The sequence below is a fragment of the Nyctibius grandis genome, chromosome 12 (assembly GCF_013368605.1).
Source record: "Nyctibius grandis isolate bNycGra1 chromosome 12, bNycGra1.pri, whole genome shotgun sequence".
Lineage (NCBI taxonomy): Eukaryota > Metazoa > Chordata > Aves > Nyctibiiformes > Nyctibiidae > Nyctibius > Nyctibius grandis.
In genome coordinates this window covers 978,911-1,000,426 of record NC_090669.1, presented here as the reverse complement: position 1 = coordinate 1,000,426, position 21,516 = coordinate 978,911, and the positions used below count along the sequence as shown (strand labels likewise).

General features: G+C 50.1%; 1 protein-coding gene across 2 annotated transcripts; it reads left to right on the top strand.

Moving 5' to 3' along the window:
* Window positions 1–222: 222 nt before the first annotated feature.
* On the top strand, window positions 223–20,202 carry KATNB1 (katanin regulatory subunit B1). Of its 2 annotated transcripts, none has more exons than XM_068411112.1 (20): window positions 223–346; window positions 578–785; window positions 4,153–4,283; window positions 7,229–7,346; window positions 9,105–9,205; window positions 9,740–9,781; window positions 10,462–10,545; window positions 11,506–11,621; window positions 12,149–12,220; window positions 12,497–12,647; window positions 13,079–13,266; window positions 13,391–13,521; window positions 14,334–14,381; window positions 14,556–14,632; window positions 15,774–15,893; window positions 16,561–16,710; window positions 17,408–17,484; window positions 17,909–17,983; window positions 18,714–18,830; window positions 19,442–20,202. In XM_068411112.1, the coding sequence occupies exons 2-20, from the start codon at window positions 746–748 to the stop codon at window positions 19,572–19,574; spliced, it is 1,971 nt and encodes a 656-aa protein (XP_068267213.1). In that variant the 5' UTR covers window positions 223–346; window positions 578–745; the 3' UTR covers window positions 19,575–20,202. The 2 variants fall into 2 exon arrangements, with proteins under 2 accessions (XP_068267213.1, XP_068267212.1); XM_068411111.1 differs by having other exon boundaries at window positions 13,388–13,521.
* The last annotated feature ends 1,314 nt before the right edge of the window (window positions 20,203–21,516 follow it).

The following is a 21,516-nucleotide window of genomic DNA, read 5'->3' as shown; positions in this document are numbered from 1 at the left end:
CTATTGGCCGAGCTGCCTGCGGAAACCCGGCAACCGACCGGCGCGGCGTCACGGGGCTCAGCGGCGGCGGGGATTGGCCGGGGGGCGGTGGCTCTGAGGGGCAGCGGCAGCTCTGATTGGTGGCGGTGGAGATTGGCGGGGGGCGGCGGCGCTGATTGGCGGCGGCTGGGCGGAGGCGGGACGAGGCCGAGGTCTGTTGCGTGCGGGGCCGGTCGTGAGGCGCCGGCGGGGGCCCGGGCTGTGGAGCCGCCGCCGCCGGTAGAGCCGGGGCGGCCCCCGCCGAGCACCGACGCTCAGGCGTCCCCCCGGCAGCTCCGGACGCCACCCCGCTGCTCCTCATCGCCCGGTGAGGCTGCGGCGGCCCGAGGAGCGCTTCCCGCTCGCTCCCCTCCCCTCCCTTCCCCCCCCCCCCCGCCCCGGGGCCGTCGCTACCGTGATGGTCGTGCGCGGTGAGGCCTCGCCATGCACTGCTGCCGGGCCGGGCGGCGGGCTGGGCCCCTGCCCGCTGCCGCCGCCTCAGTGCGGCCTCCCCGGCCCAGCGTCACCGTAACCCCGGTGGTTTTTTTTTTGCTTCCAGGGCGGGGAGGCGGGTGAGGAGGTGCCGGGAGAGCGCGGGCGGATGGCCCGGCGGCGGTAGGACACGGCGGCGGAGAGGCGGAGCCGGCAGGGCCGGGCGGTGGAGCCGGGCTGGGAGGAGGAAGGAGGCGGTTCGGGCCTGCCCGGCGGAGCGGGGCCGCGCTCAGCCATGGCCGCGGCCGGCACCACGAAGACGGCGTGGAAACTGCGTGAGTGTCGCGGGGCTGCTGGGCCCGGGGAGGGCGGAGGAGCTTCCCCGGCTGGAAAAGAGGCGGTTTGGGATGGCAACCGGCTAATCCCTGCCCCGGGGGTGGGCGCCCCGGCCCTCTTTCCGAGTTGCTGACTGGGATTTTTAACTCCTAGAAATCCTTTTTGAAAGCAGAGCAGCAGAGCGGGGTAGCGTAGGGCCTTGGCGGTGCTCTTTTCAGTGCCTTGTGGCCTGTATGTTTTCTGCTCAGCTGCTGTAATGCTATCCTGAATTTCTCACCCCACACGACTCTCATAGAATCACAGAATCGTTTTGGTTGGAAAAGACCTTTAAGATCATCGAGTCCGACCGTTACCCCAGCACTGCCAAGCCCACCACTAACCCATGGCCCTCAGCACCACATCTACACGGCTTTTAAATCCCCCCAGGGATGGGGACTCCACCACTGCCCTGGGCAGCCTGTTCCCTGTAGCATCAGCACAACCAAGGGAGGGATGGAAACCCCCGTTGGAACCCGGGCTGCAGCAGGGAGCTCCCTCGGCGCCGGGTTAGCCCATCTGGGGTTGTCCCTCGTTGCTTGTGACAGCGGGTGCACTGAGCTCTTTGCTGCAGGAGGGATGGGGTGATCTCTGCAGGGCCTGGATGTCTCGTTCTCTTGAAATTGCTTTGCAAGAGACAGAACCCGCTGCTCTTACATGCGTTCTCTTTCCTCAGGAGCACTAAACCGTTGCTGACTGTCCATTTCTAGCAGCTTCCCCAGTCACTGATGAGTTGTTTCAGAGGGGCTGTTGAGGAATGCTTAGAAGCAACGGGAAGTGATCGGTTGTTGAGAAGTGCGAGCTTTAGACCGGTGGCTTGGCGTCTGGAAATTAACCAGCAGAAATTCGGTATCTTTGGTAACACATTAAGGGAGCTGAGCTAATTGACTTAGTAATTTCACGTCTTTTTGAGCAGAAAGCCGGGTCGCTGTTATCTTCCCATCTCTGAAACTCCAGTTATAGGAAAAGCTGGAGGTTGAGCAGTCTCCATTCTCTTGAAGTGAGCAGAATCACAGACTGGTTTGGGTTGGAAGGGACCTTAAAGCCCATCCAGTTCCAACCCCCTGCCACGGGCAGGGACACCTTCCACCAGACCAGGTTGCTCCAAGCCCCATCCAGCCTGACCTTAAACACTTGATCTTCATTTTTGCTAGGCTCTGCCCCATTTTAGCATCCTCTAGAACAAGAAGTGCTCCGAATGTCAGCACTGCTTCGGCGATGCTGATTAGGAGCTTAGTATTACCGAGCTGGTGGGTGATACCTGGTGATGAAGACTTCATTAAAGAAAAAGTCTGGGGGTGTAAGGAAATGGACACTTCACCGTGGGAGAGGATGATGTTATCTGGTCAAGGCTGGCATCAGGGTGTAACCTGGCTTTCTGAACAGAGGTTTGACTCTTCAGCAATGACTTTTAAACTTAATATATTATTAAGAATGAAATCAAGAGGAGGGAAAAAGTGGAGCTGCTGACGTGCTCGTTTCAGCAGCACCGCTCAGCATGTGCCCTTTCAGTTTTAACTAGTGAGTTGGTCTGTTAATACTAATTGTACTGTGTGTTACCTCCAACTCTATGGATACACACGTACTTGACTTCACCGTTGTCACGTGGAAGATTGGTCTTTCAACACAACGCAGCCATATTTTCAGATTTGCCCTCCTCGTGTAATTTACCTTTGTAATTTGAAAGGTGTTGCTCCAGCTGAAGTGAAAGTTGCGCAGTTTCGCTTTCAAAAAAAGCGCTCTGAGAGCCTGAGATCAAAGGACCTGTAATTATTATTGCAGCCGTTTAATATCCTTTTGGATTAGTGTTGCGTGTAAAATAATCAAATTGCTCCTCCCACCAAAACAATCCGAACAAAAGCTGGGTTGATTGCTGCCTAGCCTCGTTACAAACGAGTTTCATAACTATTAGGCATGCAAATCCCATAAACTTTCAAAGAAGGGAACTGTAAGAGGGAGAAATTGGTAAATACATCTGCCAAAAATTTGAATGGATTTAAAAATCCCCTGTGAAAATTAGATGTTTAAGCAAAGATGCTCGTTTTGGCTTCTCTTTTGCCCCAAACTTGTTTCTTCGTGGTGAGGCAAAGCCCTCTTCGTGTCAGAGCTTCCCCTCAGCCCCCAGTTTTTTAACAGTCTTTTCCTATCAGTTGTGCTGGTTCTTCTGGGCCCTTTCAGATTTGTATCCATCCTTCCCTTGTCGCAGTTTCACACCGTGCATTGCTAAGTTTCACCTGTGGTACGTAGTGGGAAGGTAGCAAAGCCTCTGCCGAAGCTCGGAGAAGGGAGCTCCACCGATCCCCGCTGCTGAGTCGGACTTTTTTTTCCTCCTGTGGAGGGTGACAAACTGTCCTGGGCCCCGCACTTCAAGAGAGATGTTGAGGTGTTGGAGCGAGTCCAGAGGAGGGCGACCAAGCTGGTGAAGGGTCTGGAGGGTCTGACCTCCGAGGAACGGCTGAGGGAGCTGGGGGTGTTTAGCCTGGAGAAGAGGAGGCTCAGAGGTGACCTTAGTGCAGTCTACAACTACCTGAAGGGAGGTTGTAGCGGAGTGGGAGTCGGCCTCTTCTCCTGGGCAACTAGCGATAGGACAAGAGGACACAGCCTCAAGCTTCGCCAGGGGAGGTTCAGGTTGGACATTAGGAAGCATTTCTTCTCCGAAAGGGTCATTAGCCATTGGAAGGGGCTGCCCAGGGAGGTGGTGGAGTCACCATCTCTGGAGGTGTTTAAGAAAAGCCTGGACATGGCACTTAGTGCCATGGTCTAGTTGCCATGGTGGTGTCAGGGCGACGGTTGGACTCGATGATCCCAGAGGGCTCTTCCAACATGAGTGATTCTGTGATTCTCCTGCTGCTAATCTGCCAGTTCCTCGCAGGTTGGACAGTCCGCTGCTGCTTTCTAAAACGAGATTAGAGGGCGCTTTGCTAAATGACTCTGGCTGCTGCCTATTATTGCAGCTCCTCAGACAGCTCGGCTTACTGAGACCCACCCAGGCACCGAAGGTAAAGCAGCTTCTGTTGCCACAGTTGAGCAAGTCTTTAAAAGCTACCGAGCCGCTGCTAGTGAGAGAAGATGCTTTTTGTAAGCCTGAGCACTGGAGTTGTGAAGCTTGGTCAGCAAATGTCTTAACTACAGCAGGCAGAGCCAAGAAGGACTGTTTGAAGCAAGATAGTAGCGTGACTTCTTATCTGAACTGTGGGCTGCTGCTGCTTGTCCAGTGGAAACTGGCAAGTTTTTCTGGAGGAAGATGATTTTTTTTTTTAGTCCTTTGGGAGGGATGGGATGAAAATTGTTATACTAGTCTGTAATAACTCTTTGTTTTGTTTTGTGCAGAGGAGATCATGGCTCACAGCAGCAATGTGTCCTCGCTAGTCCTGGGGAAGAGTTCAGGCCGGCTGCTGGCAACTGGAGGAGATGACTGTCGGGTCAACGTATGGTCAGTTAACAAGCCCAACTGCATCATGGTAAGAACAGGCCTGTTTTCAACTTTTGGGGGATGGGAGTATTAATTCTGAGGTATGGAGGGTGGTGAATGAGGGAAAAGATAGTTGGGTTGTAGCCTGTGGGACTTGTGCATAGAGTTTACCAACACAAGGCTGGATGACTGGATTCTAATTAAAGATAGGGACAGAATTTGGTCCCTGATGAGACCACTGCTCCAGAGAGAATGGAGATGGCTGGCTGCTTCGGCTGGGCCAGTGCTTGCCCAGATAATGAATATTGTGCCTTCTGGCACCAGGCTACAGCTAATTAAATGCCGAGTTTTGTATGAGATCAGCTAGTTTTATAGTGGAAGCTACAAGGGCCAGTTTTATACCCTGGAGTTTGCCCTCGTAGCAGGAAACATCCCCAGCAGGATGCGTTCCCACCTGAGCCACAGTCAGCACAAAGTTTGTCGGGAGAGTTTGCTAACTTGCCTGTAGGCTGGGGAAGAGTAACTCTGGGTGCAGCGTGGTGGAAGGAGTAGGGTTTCCCCCGTGGTGATCATGAAAGCTCACCATAAATGTGTTTAGCAGATGTCTGTCCTGCATCGCTTTCGGTTTGAGTGGGTGTTGTGGAAAACCATCTTTAGCAAGTGTCCCTTGTCACTTGTTTAACACCACAGTAATGGTGTGTTATGGAAGGCATTTCTGTAGCCAGTGTGAGCCTTGTGGGGAAGAAGTCGGGAAAGTAGGATCAAAAAGGCTGAAAGGAGAGTGTGTCTACTTTGTTTTTCCATTCATTTACTGAGGTCAAGTATAAAGAGGTTGAAATGGGTGCAGAAGGAGTTGCTCACCTTTGGCAGCGCTGTGCTGGTTGCATGGCGTAGTTAAGCTGTGTCTTTCCCTCGGTGGTGGCATGACAGTAGTTTGAAACCAGGGTATTGCCTTCCACGAGAAGGAAGTTTGAAGGACTAAATATCTCTGTAGCCTTTCTGTGGGAGCAGAGAGCTGTACCTCTGCTGCGCTGCCTGGGAACCACGGGCGTCAGAAGCTGGTGTTTGAGAGGCAGGGACTGACTGGAGCTGCTGAGGCCTGTGTCATTCTTGTATATCAACATGTCACGGTTTGAAGCTGGGCTGGCTATTAAACCAGTGGCAGATGCTCTCTGTTAACCCTCCTCCCCCCTGCCCCAGAAGGGGAAGGAAAAAAGGGAGAGAGACTGATGGGTTGGAAAGTTAAAACAGTGTTAATAAACAATAACAATATAAAAGAGTATAATAATAATATTGGAATAATCAAATATATACAAATATATACAAATATATACAAAACCAAGATCGAGCTCCCCCGAGGTCGGCCACGTCACCCCCGGCCCTGCAGGGCAGGCTCCGGGAAGGCCCAGGCTGGGCCCAGCGACGGTCGAGAGCTGGATTCAGGGATGCAGGGATTGGGATCGGGGCAGCAGGAAAACGGACAGAGTCCTCCTTGGACACTGGCCAAAGGCTCAAGCCGCAGAAGCAGCAGAAGCAGGCAGAGGCCCCCCAAAACAGCAGAAGGCCCGAGACCCTCGTGATCCCCCGGCTTTATACTGGGAATGACGTGTATGGGGTGGAATACCTGCGCTGGTCAATTTTGGGTCACCTGCCCTGTCCACTTCTCTGTGCAGGTGTGACCCCCCTTTGGCTCTTCACTCGTAATTAGTAAGGAATTTAGCAGTGACCTTCGTTTCTATAGGAATAAGGACAGCCAGAGCCTTTCTGCATAACATCCCTACCGGTGCCTCAGTGATAACTACAAACTTTGAGCGTTATCAGTCCTAGAGCAGACACTGTCTGCAAAACATGCAGTTAGTTTCAGAAACTTCAGTTACTTAGAAGCAGCTCAGCTGAAAGGAAAAATCACTGAAAGGAGAATTGGTTCTGTTTTAGCCCAAACCAGGACACAAAAGAATCTTGATTTTTTGGGGGGTTGTGCTTTATATATTGCCCTCTGAAACATCTTTAGTGTTTATGTTGTTTGGATTCCAGCTGTTTATGTGTTGGGCAAGAGGGAGAAAGGAGCTTTTCAAGTAGCGTGGTGTCTTTGGTTGAAGTGTGAGCTCTGTTTCTCGCCGAGCAGTGACAGTTGCAGCTGTAGAGCCTGTGGAGGATTTCAGTTGCATGTGAAATCCTAAGAAAGCCCCATCAGAACAGGCAACTTTCAGCGGGCGTTCCCAGCCTCTGTGCGTGTATGGGAGGCACAGAGCTAGCTTGGCTATTTAGAAAGACCTGGTTGAGGATGGAGTAAAGCGTAGAGCGTTGCTGAATTGACAAGCGAAAAGTCTATAATAGTGGTATGTATGTTGATCAGTTTTCTAGGACTAGTTTTAAATAATACTGGCCTTTTCAAAATGCTTATTTAATTTGTAAGCTTTTAGATGCTCAAGGATGAAAGGAACTGCATCCGTGTGAATTACTGCCTCATGCCTCAAGTTAATGCTTCAGCAATAGCGCTGCATTATCACTGTGACACCCATCGCTGGCAGCAACACGTGGCTCCTTGCTTATGTGATGGTTTTGAAGAGCTTTTGCTCTTGCTTTGATTTTGTAACCGGTTCATGACACTGACGTGACCCAGTTAGAGCAAACACAGCGCCACTGCGCTTGCACAGCATAATTTTTATAATGTAAGCATGTGTCAGCCTTGTCTGGGCATCCACACCTAACGTTTAACTCCCCGTGTCTCTGTTGATGCAGCCTTTAAACACGAGTCAGTGTGCCCCAGAAAGTGGGATAACGTGGAAGATACGTGCACGGTGCTGGGTGCAGTGATGGTCTTTAGGATGCTCTGCCGTACTGGTAGCTGATGAGGAAAAAAGGACCAGTGGTACAACCAGGCGGTCCCAACTCATGGCTGAATACTTTAGTTACCCATCGGGTGTGAGCACTGCCATTGTGGCCGGGGCTGTGTCAGTAGCTGTTGATTGTGACTCGTGGTTTTCTTTGCAGAGCTTGACAGGCCATACAACACCCATTGAGAGCCTACAGATCAATATGAACGAGGAACTCATCGTTGCGGGGTCCCAGTCAGGGTCCATTCGAGTTTGGGACCTGGAAGCTGCCAAAAGTACGTTTCTGTGAGTTTTCACTTCTGTGAAAGCACGTTTTTTTGGAATATCCTTGTGCTTAATATCTACACCGACTCAGAAGGTTCCTCACTTAAGGAACAGGAGCCTGGCATTGCTTTCATCTTAATTTCCATCCCTCTTAGAGGGCTTTTGTGCACTTCCTACTGAGACTGTAGAGCTGTGTGTGCATGCTCTAGCAGAGATTTGTACATGGATTGTGGAGACCGATCTGAGGAACTAGTTTCTAGGGTTTTGACCTGAACGTGTTGAAATTTGTATTCCAGATCAGGTTCCGTGCAAGTACAGAGTAACCTGGCATATAGAACTTGTGTTCAGAGTCTCAGCTTAAAATTGTCAACCTTAATAAAAGGATCTAAAATCAGACTGGAAGTTTAGGTTCTGCACAAGTCCAGGAATACCCTGCTGGCTGACCTCTCCTTCTTAGGTTCTAACTTTTTTTCCTTGTGTGATTTCTCTTCTCTTCTGCTCTTGCATGGCCATATAAATAGACAAAGACCTAATTTTTTATAAATTGTAAAAGCTATGAATTCATCGAGCTCTGGTCCTTTAAAGGCCGACTGTTGAGTCATGCTTTATTTATTGCTTTTTTTTCTCAGATCCTAGAACAAGTTTGCAGAGGTACCATGAATCACTTGAATGCATTCCAGCCAGAATACTGTAAAATGACTGAATATTTCTTATAGGTTGCTACTTGTTCATAGAAAGAATGTGTAATGAAAAGAGACTTACACTGGCTGAGCTAAGAAGGCAAACAGCAGGTGGCATAAACAATAAAAAGCACTTTTGTCCTTCAGACAGTTAGAATCAGTTCAGTTATAGAATGGTTTGGCTCTACCAGTGGAGAGCTGGCTGGCTGAATTTATTAGGAGACCTATGAGCCAGTGGTTGTGCAAATGACCACTGCAGGTCTGACTCAAGAGCTAATTTCTGCCAGGGGAATCATCAGACTGTCCCAGATGACGGATGATGGGGAGAGATTGCTCTTGTTATTAGCTGAGCAATTTTTCTTCCTCGAAGTTGAGTGCTGCATTCGTCTCTGCTTTCAGAGATACAGTCTACCAGTTCTACTGGTCCTTTCTGGTTTCCAGAATTACAAGGGGTGTTACTTCATTGATGACCTACTGAAACACTGTGATCATTTCTTTGTCTCATGCTTCCTAAGCATCCCCTCCGGGTCTTTGGGATGCTTCTTGCAAGGGGCAGTTGAAGGACTCCAGTGTGGATATTGGAATGGAAGAGGTGGAAGTCAGGCTTGTGCCTGGATGGGGGTGCAGTGTCACTGGAAAGGGTCTGTCTAATAGCTTCAAGGTGAATGATGCAGGCAATCAAATGTCCCTTTCACTTCATGGCTAAAACTGTGCTTCCCCCACCTCATTTTGCTCTCTTTGTAGCAAGTGGAAAGATACACTGCCTCACAGCTGCCTCAAAGCCTGGCTTTTTAGTTGTTAAGTTTTATTCATTGTTTCCACACCTAAGGACAGGAATTTCATTAGGTCATTGAACACAGGCCCTCGATTGCTGGTTTGTTGCATTGCAAGGGTAAAGTCAGAAACACTTCCATGAAATAATGTGTACAGGCGAATAAACAGTATGTGGCATGTCTAATGTACATTGTATTACCATGTGCTTAAGGGTGAGAATAGTATGGCTAAACTTCTGCATGCTGTTTGGGTGAAATGAACTACTAAGTATTTACTCCTTGTTCCTTCTCCCTTCTCTGCTTCTCCTTTTCCCAGTCCTTCGTACCTTACTCGGTCACAAAGCAAATATCTGCAGCCTCGATTTCCATCCTTTCGGAAGCTTTGTGGCATCTGGCTCTCTGGACACAAATATTAAGGTAAAACCCACCTTCCTCTAGAGATTGCCCTCTTTACTTGCAGTATCTTTGTTTTGAAGAGTGCCAGGACGTGTTTTGTGCCAAGCTGTTGGCAGATGCTGTACCATCATTTCCACGTGTGTGGGCAGGTGTGTTTGTGAGTGCTTGTGAAATCCGTGCCTGTGTTTTCACAGGGGTAGCTCATGAATGTGACTCCTCTGTTGGGGAATGTGGCTCCGAGTTAGGTGCCAGCTGAGACCTGGTGTCAGCAAGCGCAGTTGTCCTGATTGCTGTGGATTGCATCTGCTTCACCAGGCTGGTATTTGACTGTAGGAACTGAGCTGCTGTAGTAAAAAAATACCTTGCAGAAGTGATTTGCACTTGGGGAATTAGGAAATAGCCCTGAAGCAAACAGGGGTTTAACAGCCCCTTCAGTGTTTTCAGTTCTGCGGTGTTTATCAGCTTGGTGACAGGGAGAGCTCTTGTGCTGACGGGGCTCTTGGGCTCCCCACACACTGCTCTAAGCATATCTTTTGTTCCTTTTCTTCCCTGTAGCTCTGGGATGTAAGAAGAAAAGGCTGTGTCTTCAGGTACAAGGTAAAACGCTTCATTAATTTTCAGGCAAGAGGGGAGAAAGATTTCTGTTGTGAGCAAACCTTAAAGTGAAGATGTACAATTAACTTCCTAGTTTTCCACTGTAAAAATAAGATCTGCACGATGAAGCGGCCTGGTAAACCTCTGCAGGCCTCTGGGAACTGGGTGGGAATATGAAATGAATATCATCGGAGTTAATGGACTATGGTCTGGTTGGCTTCAGTGGGGGATAGAGAGCATCCATGAGTGCTTCCTCCCACTGTGGCTGATAGTACCATGTGAGTCCCCACTCCACCGAGGTGGTTCTATTCTTGGGGCCTCTTTCTACCCAAAGATCTTGCTGTATATTAATTTCATTTAGAAACCAACTTAATGGCACGGCACTTCTGTCTGACCACCCGTAAATCTGTGTAATTTAAAATTGATTCTTATTAATTAAGCCCCATCTGTATTTACCATGCTTAAACAGATGCCAGAAATGTCTAGATGAGAGAGATTACACTCACTTTGTGTGGATGGGTATAGCTCTTGAGTGTAGTGTTTAGTGTTCTGCGAGCTGTGGACTCTGTGGAAGTTACTTGATTTTATTTTATTATATTGTGTAGGATTGAAAAACAAAAGCCAGAATTCCCTCTAAAGGAATTAAAAAAAGAGGAAAATATTATTTGTTTTTCTCATTTCAGGGTCACACAGGAGCAGTTCGATGTCTCCGCTTTAGTCCTGATGGGAAATGGTTAGCCTCTGCTGCTGACGATCACACCGTGAAGGTAATTTGTTGTGACACCCTCCTTGTGTGCTCGTGGCACGGAGGAATGCTGGGGTCATCTTTTTACCAGGCACTACCAGCCCTCAGAAACACCTTTAGTTTATAGGCAGCTGGCTGAGCCCTGTGGCTTTGCAGGGACCAGTCTGTTTGAGGATCGTGTCCAGTGGCCCCCAACATCCGAGGAGAAGCTGCATGTGTTGAAGTACATTTACCCAACAGACAGGTTGGCTCTGTGCACCTGAAGGTTCAAGTTTTGATGGTGGTAGAGTTGTGATACCTGAACGGTGGCCTCTGTCTCAGGAAATGTTACAGAATGAGTTGTCCACAGCACGTTGCTTCACCATACCAGTTCCTGGCTCTGCTCAGTTAATTCAGTAGAGGTGTGTTATCATACACATTGCACGTGATGATCAGTCTGAAAATTGCTGTCAGGACTGAGCAGAACAGGAGAAGGAATTCAGAAAAGTATCGACTGAAGCAGCTTCACTTGTTTCAGATGTGGTATGGAAGAACGTGGGCCAAGGACTGCTTTTTGTTTGCAGCTTCACTTGAAAGCAGCTGATCAGTCATTTCACTCTGGATTTTTCAGTGGACAGTAGAGCACAGGAAGAATGGAATTGCTAAGGAATTCAGAGCTTTTGGATTTTTGTTTGTTTGCTTTTGAGATGTAATCTGTGGGGACAGGTGGAACTGCTGTATTTTATCCCAGTCTCTAATTATAAACCAGAAACTTCTAGGGGACAAATTAAATGGAAAATTTAAAGGAATATGCCAAAAAAAAAGAAAAAATGCAGCCTTAAATGACTAGGATGATACTCCTTCCCTGATCATTGCTTTCTTTGACAAACTTGAGTCTGTTCTTGGTGTTTGTTTCCTTGCCAGTACAAGGACACCAGAAGTGTATTGGAATTCTCTAGCACTGAATCTTTTCAAGAGCTTTTCTGTTCTTTCCTTCTTCCAGCTGTGGGATCTGGCTGCTGGGAAGATAATGTTTGAGTTTACAGGACATACAGGCCCAGTAAACGTTGTTGAATTCCATCCCAATGAATACCTTTTGGCTTCTGGCAGCTCTGACAGGTACGTAAGGGGAGGGAGAAAGAAGGGAACTGTGTATGTTGGTTCCCTTTCCCAATGCCCTTCTTCTTAGGCACGTAGAAAATAAGAACGTCACACAACTCAGACCTGCCACTGCAAGGGCCTGACATCTCGCCAGCAGCATGTCACATCTGTGATGTGCACAACATGGAGATCTTGCCTTCTCATCCAAAATTGATGGCACCTTCTGCCACACTAGAAAACAACGTGATAGCCTCGAGCATCTCGCTAGTCCAGCTGACACCCTAGCTGACCAGCAGGCAGCCCTGCTCAGCTGGCAGGGTGCCCTCTTAGCTCTGGGTCAGCTCTAAACACCTATCCATATCTAGAGCTTCTAAGCATCTGTGGCTGCATTCACAGATTTTAGCTAGACTGGCCTTCTGTGGAGGTTCGTTGTATGTGCACAACAGTGAAAGTCATTCTAGCTATTAGCATATTATTTCAATACTGGATCCTACAGCAGATTTCTGGAGGGATGAGCAATGGTTTTTGTTCTGCTCTGTGTACAGGACCGTTCGATTCTGGGACTTGGAGAAGTTTCAGGTTGTGAGCTGTATCGAAGAGGAGGCTACTCCTGTCAGGTATATTAAATTGCTACTGCAGTGTCCTAGGCAGAGACTGAAGTCGGGGTGAAGGGAGGATTTTCTGAGAGAGAGACTTCACTGGGGAGAAGTTTGGGCTGCTGGGGATGTTGCACAGGCCCACCAGGTTGCACAGGTGAACACCAGATTGGCAGGTTCATTGTTAGAAACGGGGCTGGAGGTGCTCAGTGAAGTCAGAGATACAGCCCTGGGGTCCTCGTGGGACTGAGCAAGGTTGGAAGGCTGTGCCTGATTCTCTACCTGCCTTCCTCCCAGGTGTGTGCTCTTCAACCCAGATGGCTGCTGCTTGTATAGTGGCTTCCAGGATTCGCTGCGTGTGTACGGCTGGGAGCCAGAGCGCTGTTTTGATGTGGTCTTGGTGAACTGGGGAAAAGTAGCTGACTTATCTATCTGCAACAACCAGCTGGTAAGCCACTGCTCCTGAGGAGTTGGGGAGGCGGCTGCAAAACACGAGATAAAATCCTCCTGCCTCCTTGCAGGCCTTCTGACCTGTAAGCTCGTGTCAGACTGTGCGTGGCCAGGGCTTGCAATGTGCCCAGTGCTTAAGACAAAGTTTGTGTGCGTTTGCTTTCAGCAACCTTGTGCTCTACTTCATCTCTCTGGCTTCTGGAGGAAAAACAGGGGCTTGGTTTGACCAGTATTTAGAAACTATGCTTGGCAAAAGTTTTATCATAGCTTTTCATAAAACACCGGCAGCTTCAGATTGAAAAAGCCAAAGCACTGAACTGAGAAAATCTCCAGCACGGTTGCTCAGGGTCACTCCCTCATGCCCGTTCTCAAAAAGGCTGGCGTGTACCCTGCTCCCTGGTGAATCACCTTGATCTTTTGCCTCTGCAGATAGGAGTTTCCTTTGCGCAAAGCACAGTCTCTTCCTTCGTTGTGGATCTCAGCAGAGTCACAAAGTCGGGTTCTGTTCCTCATGGGCTGATGAGGGACGACGAGCCTCTTGTGCCGCCTACCCCCACGGGCTCCTCCCTTCGCCGCATCTATGACAGGCCCTCGACTAGCTGCAGCGAGCCACAAAGGTAAGGGAAGCTGCTGGCTTGTTGAATTTCAGGATTTTAAGGAAACGTACAAGGAGCTTCATGCTCTCGCTCGCTCTCAGACTCCATATGACTTGCCCTGACAGCATCTCATTTTCCGCAGCAGAGTGAAGCACAACTCAGAGAGCGAGAGGCGCAGTCCCAGCAGTGAAGATGACCGGGATGAGAAGGAATCGGAGGCTGAGATCCAGAACCAGGAGGATTACAAAGAGATCTTCCAGCCCAAGAATGCTATCTGTCAGTACCAGGGTTTATTGTACTTCTGAGTGTTGTTTGGATTAGAGCTGTAGGCACTAAACTGATTCAGAAGTGAGCTTTGGCTTACTGTAGTAGAGGCTTTGCCTGTGACTGGGAGAGTTTAGAAAACTTTTATTTAATATTCTCTGCTTGGATCCTGAACCACAGATCATGTTGGTGAGCTGCTGGAAGGTGGCACCTTTACTAGTGTGCAGTGATGTCTGGTCAAAGCCTGGCTCAGAATCCAGAGCTCCATTGTAAGCATGCTGCCTTCCCTTCCTGATCAGAAAGGACTGCTGTGTTACAGGATCTTTAGTAACTTAGAATTCTGATATGTATGAAATCAGCAGCCCCCATTAAAGAAGGAAAGACAAAATGTTTTGTTAAAGCAGAGATTGTTGTTTAGGAGAAATAGTGCAATGCCTGTGTCTTATGTAAATGAAAAAAATGAGATACTCTTCCAAGGAATTAATAGTCATTACTTTGATTTACTTATGTAAATCAATGTAGCAGGAGGTGAATTTTTTCTAATATAATTTATTGTGACAGCACCTTTTCTTGTGCTTCACACCTCTGCAGCAGCAATGAGCTACACAGGTCACTTTTGTCCCTCCCATTTGTGAAGGCTGAAAGCCTTTGGCTAAACTCAACAGTAGTGTCAAGGTCTGCAGGAGATAACTGCTTGCTGTATCACTGATGGCCCTAATCTGTGGGGCTGTTGGAGATCTCCCAGCTCCAAGGTTGATCTATCACTAATCTGTAGCCTTGGATGCTGCGTTGTTCATTTTTTTTTTTTTCCTCTATTTCTGTAGGTCGAACTCCTCCTCAAAACGAGCCCTTTCCAGCCCCTCCTGAGGACGGTGAGTATGAAAACGACCCCTTGGTGGGAATGGGGTTAGTGGCCCTTGAAAGAGGGAGAGCTGCACGTCTGCAGAAACGACTGCTTGTCGTCTAGCTATACAGAGCCTTTGCTCTCATCTTCTCTTGAAAGGAACAATCAGTTTCTGCTTTCCCACTTCTTTCCATCTTGGCAGAGCCCGTAACTGCAAAGGAAGCCGTGAAGCCCAGCCAAGCCTTGGATGTCCAGACCCCGCTGCCAAAGCAAGAGCTTGTACGTACTGTATGATCTGTTAATCACTGGTCATGCTCTCGCTCTGAGAGATATGTGAGTGCTGGAGACTTTGATGTCTAATCAACCTGATTCCTATGCTGAGTCTGGGGCCCCCAACATCAGAAGGACACGGAGCTGTTGGAGCGAGTCCAGAGGAGGCCACAAAGATGCTCAGAGGGCTGGAGCCCCTCTGCTGTGGAGACAGGCTGAGAGAGCTGGGGCTGTTCAGCCTGGAGGAGAGAAGGCTCCGGGGAGACCTTCTAGCACCTTCCAGTGCCTGAAGGGGCTACAGGAAAGCTGGAGAGGGGCTTTGAGAAGGGCATAGAGTGACAGGACGAGGGGGAACGGTTTTAAACCGAAAGAGGGGAGATTGAGATGAGATGTGAGGAAGAAATTCTTTGCTGTGAGGGTGGTGAGACCCTGGCCCAGGTTGCCCAGAGAAGCTGTGGCTGCCCCCTCCCTGGCAGTGTTCAAGGCCAGGTTGGATGGGGCTTGGAGCAACCTGGTGGAAGGTGTCCCTGCCCGTGGCAGGGGGTTGGAACTAGATGATCTTTAAGGTCCCTTCCAACCCAAACCCTTCTAGGATTCTATGATTCGAAGAGCAGTAAAAGTGCAGCTCCAGTCTTTGTCCTGCCACGTGTCCTGCCTGAGCAGCAGGAGTCAAGGCTGAGCCTCCAACAGACGATGGCTCTGTTGCTTTTGTTCACTTCTCGCAATTGCAGTGGCATTTCTCCTTGCATCTCAAAACTGGGGCACTGAAGAGAACCAAATGCCAGATTTCTCTAAGTGCTTGAACTGAGGCTGTTTTGTAGCCAGAATCACAAGCAGCTGATGGGCCAGGATACATTATGCTGCTGCTTTAGAATCCTCTCTTAGCCTTCAGGCTGGCCGTGGCCCGTTGCCCTAAGTTCAGATGCTGATAATGACAGCACTTGGCACTTCTGCTGGGGCATCTCCATGTTCTTTGCAAACCTTAATTACATCTTGGCACGTACCTGAGAGAGACTTTATTGCCTCTTAAACCATGCTAGTGAACTGGAGATGGCTTCTGCGTTAGGACCCTGCTGTGAGAAGAAAGCAGGTCAAGAAAAAAAGGGCCAGATTGTTGCTGCTAGAGCCTTTATCCCAATTTCTCCTGCAGCCTGATCCAGTTCAGAGGCCACCAATTGCCTCCTCAACTCCTTTGACCAGAGCAGAGCCATCGGTGATTCCTGCAGCCAGGAATGAGCCCATTGGCCTGAAGGCCTCTGACTTTCTACCAGTAAGTATCTCTGGACAAATGTTTCCAGCTGGTGTCTGGGTTTGGGTGGCATCAGAAAGGGGGTTCTCCTAATAAATTGTGCAAGATTTATGATTTGTAATAAAATTTGTTGATTTCAGTTGAACATTTCACATAAAAAACAGTTTACAAGAAAACATTTCTTCATCACAGCGTACTGGTTTTGCAAGCTTACTTTTTATTCACTGTTTTCAATTCTGAGAGTGTTTCCAAAGCTTCAAACGTGTTTGTGATTGACACAGTAGAAGAGGCAAAAGAGAAGTAGCTGAAATGGGAAGAAATTGAGCATTTCCATAAAAACTCCTTGACTTGGAGGGTGCCAGAGCCCGGGCACAGGCTGCCCAGGGAGGGTGGGGAGGCTCCTGCTCTGGAGATATTCAAACCCGCCTGGACGCGACCCTGTGCAACGTGCCCTGGGTGACCCTGCTTTGGCAGGGGTTGGGCTGGATGATCTCCAGAGGTGCCTTCCAACCCCAACCAGGCTGGAATTCTGGGATTTCAAAATGTTTATAAAACAATCTAAAAGGAAGTCAGTATTTCCTGTCCCTCTGTACACCAAAACTAGCTCTCATGTAGGCCAGAGAAAGCCCCTACCCTTCTGTGCCATCCTGCTCCATCACCACTCCTCCATTGGTGTCTGTACTTTCAGGCTGTGAAAAACCCAAGCCAGACTGAGCTCGTGGATGAGGAAGCCATGTCCCAGATCAGGAAAGGCCACGAGACCATGTGTGTGGTGCTCACCAGCCGCCACAAGAATCTGGACACTGTGCGGGCTGTATGGAGCACCGGTGACGTCAAGGCAAGAATGTGGAGATACCTGAGGCTCATGGGGGGAGCAGCTGAGCAGCTCTTTTGGCTTGTCTGGGGCCGATGAGGAACGGCTGAGGGAGCTGGGGGTGTTTAGCCTGGAGAAGAGGAGGCTCAGAGGTGACCTTAGTGCAGTCTACAACTACCTGAAGGGAGGTTGTAGCGCAGTGGGAGTCGGCCTCTTCTCCCAGGCAACCAGTGATAGGACAAGAGGACACAGCCTCAATCTTCGCCAGGGGAGGGTCAGGTTGGACATTAGGAAGCATTTCTTCTCAGGAAGGGTCATTAGCCATTGGAAGGGGCTGCCCAGGGAGGTGGTGGAGTCACCATCCCTGGAGGTGTTTAAGAAAAGCCTGGACATGGCACTTAGTGCCCTGGTCTAGTTGCCATGGTGGTGTCAGGGCAATGGTTGGACTCGATGATCCCAGAGGGCTCTTCCAACCTGATTGATTCTGATTCTGCCTCTTACCCAAAACGTGGGTTCTCCCAGCGTTTGTCCCCAGGGGTGCACAGCAGAGTGGTCACAAAGAAACGTGGAGAAAACTTTCTCCTGCGAGAGTTACCTTCTCGTGCCTGGCCAACTCCACGTTTCCTCTACCTTGTTTTTGAAAAGCGGCACTTGATATTAATTGCATTAGTCTATACCAGTTTGAGCTTCAAAACATCTTCTTCTTCCCCTTCTCTCTCAGAACTCTGTGGACTCCGCAGTGGCTATCAACGATCTGTCTGTTGTCGTGGACCTCTTGAATATTGTCAACCAAAAAGCGTGAGTCCTGGGTGGGGGCAGCCCCTGGGGTACCCCAGAGCCATGGGGGTGGGTGTCGGGAGCGCTGCTTTCTCCTGCCTCGTTTCCTGTGGGCTGTGGCACCCTGAAATGCGTGTGCTTGTGGTCGGATCTTCAGGTCAGCAGCGTGAGTAACCACTGGAGTTGTGTGTGGCCCTTTCTGTAGGCAAATGATGTCTCACAGGGAAAATCAGTCTTCAGGCTTCATAAAGTGATTCTGCTGAGTCAATAAAATATGTGGGAACCTGCCTCTTTCTATCACAAGGGGGAGTCGGTGAACTTGCTCAGTAAACTTGAGTGCTGCTGCCCGGTGGTGGGGTTTTTTTTGCCAGAAAGCATTATTTGTGTCGACTCAGCCTTGTAAAGCCTCGCTCTCCGGTCTCAGAATGTGTCCTTTTCTTTTCAGGTCTCTCTGGAAGCTGGATTTGTGTACAATAGTCCTGCCACAGATAGAGAAGCTACTCCAAAGTAAATACGAAAGGTGAGGCCCCAAGAACATGGTGTGTTTGGGGAGCAAGGTGTGGATATTCATAGGAGAGCTGCACTGGGTGTTTTGTAGCTGAAAAGAAAATCCTGAAAAATCACAGGAGATACAGAATGATGATACAATGCTTGGACAAGAGCGATGAGGTTGCCAAGTGTGTGTGGGAAAAGATATGGCAAGTATGCACGGGCAAGAAGAGCAGGATCTTGAGATTGGGCGTAGGTGTGTTGGGTTGAAGGCAGCTCTGGCAGCCAGGAAGGGTCAAATGGATGTAAAAGAAGGGGGCTCTGCGCACTGCTGGGAATGAAACTGTCCGCTTGGGCCAAGGGGAATGAAGGCCTGCAACAGCCTTGGGGTCACTTGGAAGATTGCTTTGAACCTCATCGTTAGGTGGCCAAAAAAAATGCAACCTCTCTCTTAAGCTGGAGTTTCTGCCCACCCTTCCTACCAGGAGAGAGGCTCCTGCCAAGTCCCCTCGGCGGGACGTGTCTGCTCTTCAGTAGAAAGGTCCCACTTAGCAGGTACCAGCACCTTCTGAAAGCTCTCACTTTGTTGGTCTTGACTCCAACCAAGACTCTGCTGGTACTTGGCTCTTGCTCTCCTTACCGGGTTGCAGGTGGTGGAGGGGGGGTCGTTTGTCCCCAGTGAGGGGGTGTGAGTGAGGGCTGTGTGCTGGGGGGATGGGAGTGAAATTCAAGTGGGACCCAATTCTCTGTTTGTTTTTCAGTTACGTGCAGACTGGCTGCACCTCCCTGAAACTCATCCTCCAGAGATTCCTGCCACTGATCACAGACATCCTCACGGCACCACCTTCTGTCGGAGTGGACATCACCAGGGAGGAAAGGTGAGGCACTTACCTCTGCTTGCTGCCTTTTTGAACCAGCCTTTCTCTTGGGTGAGCTTTGCTCCTTGCCATCAAGGCTTTGCTGCTAGACTGGGCATGCCTTCCCCTTCTGTCTGCAAACACCAAACCCTCCTGCTCTGAGAAAAAGACCAAGGACTGCTTTTCCCTTTGTCGCTGTGTACTGAGTCATAACTAAACAAAGTGTGAGTATGTCAGGAGTAAAACCACCCTGTGGCTTCACCCTCTACCTCACAAGACACATGAGTTGTCAGCCGGGCCCTGGATTTCCAGTTCATTCACGTGATAGCTCTGCTCTGTGAACTGGTCCTCCAGATCCAGCACCTCCTTCCTCCCTGGACTACCCTGCTGAAGGGGAAAAGGAGTTCAAAGAGCCCTTATGTGGATGCCATTCTCCTGTGTCAGCAGGACGTGGGCTGAATATGTGGTGTTTCTGCAGAGCCACGCTCACGGTTCAGCCTCTTCCCGGCCTTTTGCAGGGCTGGTGTTTTCTCTCCTGCTTGAGTTGCATCTTTGGCACTACAGGAACAAGCATATCTTGTTTTAAGCAGCTGAGGATTCATGCTGTGTCTGGTTTTTTTTTTTTTTTGCAGGCTCCACAAATGCAAGCTGTGCTACAAGCAGCTGACAAACATCAACAACATCGTCAAGAACAAGTCTGGGCTCAGCGGCCGCCATGGTAGTGCCTTTCGGGAACTGCATCTCCTCATGGCTGTCCTGGAGTGACAGCCGCCTCCTCACATGCACACACAGATGGCCAGGCTCCCCTCTGCTCTTGGTCTGGCTGGATTTCACCTCTCTGCGCGTCCATCTTCCCCTTGCAGCAGGGCAGGGAAGCGGAATCTCGCTGGCTGGTGGCTTGCCCAGCTCCGGTGCCTTCCGGGCTGGATGGAGGACCTGCGTGGAGAGATGTCCGTGCTGGGTGAGGTGACCTGTCTGGCGGAGGGCCCTGCAAACCCCTGTAGGGAAGCAGCTTCGTTTCAGCTCTTCATCTCCACGTCAAGCTCTCAGCTTCTCTGTCTCTGTGTGCTGGGAGGGCTCCGAGCCTGCCGTCACCCCTCCTTCCCCCGTGTGTGCTGCCAGTTCTTGTCGCTCGGCTCTGTGGGGTGGAGCGCCCTTTCCCTGCAGAAGGGACAACTTCAACCGCCATGTGGGCCTGGCCCCTTGGGCTTGCTTCATCAAACAGGAGCCAGGCCACCGTGCCTGGGGTGGTCTGGAGGACCTGTGTGGAGAGGAGGCTGGGTGTTGGCTTCTCAAAAATCCCTGCTGGCACCCTGGGCCATGGAAGATGAATATCTTCAGACTGTTGCTGGGACCTGAGCTCTGCCTGGATCTATTAAATATGTGACTTAAACAGGACTTGTCATATGTGTTTGCCTTTGGGGTAAGGATCTGGGAGGGTGGAGGAACAGAGGGACATGGACTAACGTCTTTCTACATCCACTGGACCACTCTTAGAGGCTTTGTCTTTTTTTCCCCCCCAATAAATATCTGTCAGAACCTTTCTCTCCCTCTTTCTTCTTTCCTGTGCGGAAAGAGGTTTGTGTTGGTGCTTCCCCTGCTCCTCCCAGCCTGTCTCCCATTTTATACACTGGGAAACTGTAACTTACAATGAATTTTATTAAAAGATTTGTAACTTTTTTTTTTTAAAAAAAAAAAAGTTGTGTTAAATGCCTCAATCTCTCGAAGTACTGTTCACCTTGGCGCAGCTCCTGGCTGGGAGCGTCCAGGGAAAGCAGGGCTCTGGTCCCTGCGTGTCCCACGGGGAAGCCGGCCCTTCTCACCCTCCCTGCTGGGAGGCTGCGGTGAGTAAGTGGATGTGGTGAACGAGGTGGCTGGCTGAAACCCTGGCCGGGGTTTCGCTCTGCTGGGTAGTTCCCAGCCCAAAGAGCAACGTCCTCGCTTGGGGCTTGTCCTTCTCCCTCTCTCTCCAGCAGCTCTTGGCGTAGTGGCAGTGCTTTGTCTACGTGGTTTTCTGTGAGTTCCAGCGCCGGGCGCTGGTGTTTGGGATGGAGGAGGCTCTTCCAGAGCCAGCAGGAAAGCTAAAGCCAGGTAAAACCTTGCTGATACTTCACCAAACACAAGTCAAGTTTGAGGACCAAGGGGGAGCATCCTGCTCTGCTCTGTGGCGCTGGAGGAGGTGGCTCACACAGCAAGAGGCCCTGGCCATGTGCCTGACAGCGTGACCAGGGCTGACGCTGCTGCCTGCTTCAAGCCCCGGGGAACTCACAGTGCGTGTCCTGCCTGCACTGGGGCCACTTGCTGCCTCACCCGGGGGCTCTCTGCCCATAACCCTGTGCCTTGACCCCCCCGAGGTGTGAAACGGCTCTGCCAGCCCCCCCCAGAGCTGGGAGAAGCATGAGATGGAGCAAGATGCTGAAGCAACTGGGGCTTGCTTAGTTTAACAACTCAATCTTCTGCTAATTAAGGGAGCCTGATAGCTGCAATGGTGGGGGCAGCACTGGCACGACGGCCTGGAGGCAGCTGCAAGAGGAGGGATTTAAGGGGCTTTTCCAGCCCTGGGGGAGATGCTGTGCAAGCCAGAGGGAGGGAGGGAGCACCCACCCCGAGCGGGGCTCAAACCCGCTGCGGGGAAATCACAGCAGCGCAGGAGGACTTGCTTTAACAGTTTATTTAAAATAAGTTTTGTTACAAAACAGGATATTTT

Coding starts and splice junctions, on each gene's coding strand:
- KATNB1 (XM_068411111.1), top strand. CDS start 746: ATGGCCGCGGCCGGCACCACGAAGACGGCGTGGAAACTGC. Junction 13,522..14,333: donor CCAGCCCAAGAATGCTATCT/GTCAGTACCAGG, acceptor CTATTTCTGTAG/GTCGAACTCCTCCTCAAAAC. Junction 18,831..19,441: donor GACATCACCAGGGAGGAAAG/GTGAGGCACTTA, acceptor TTTTTTTTGCAG/GCTCCACAAATGCAAGCTGT.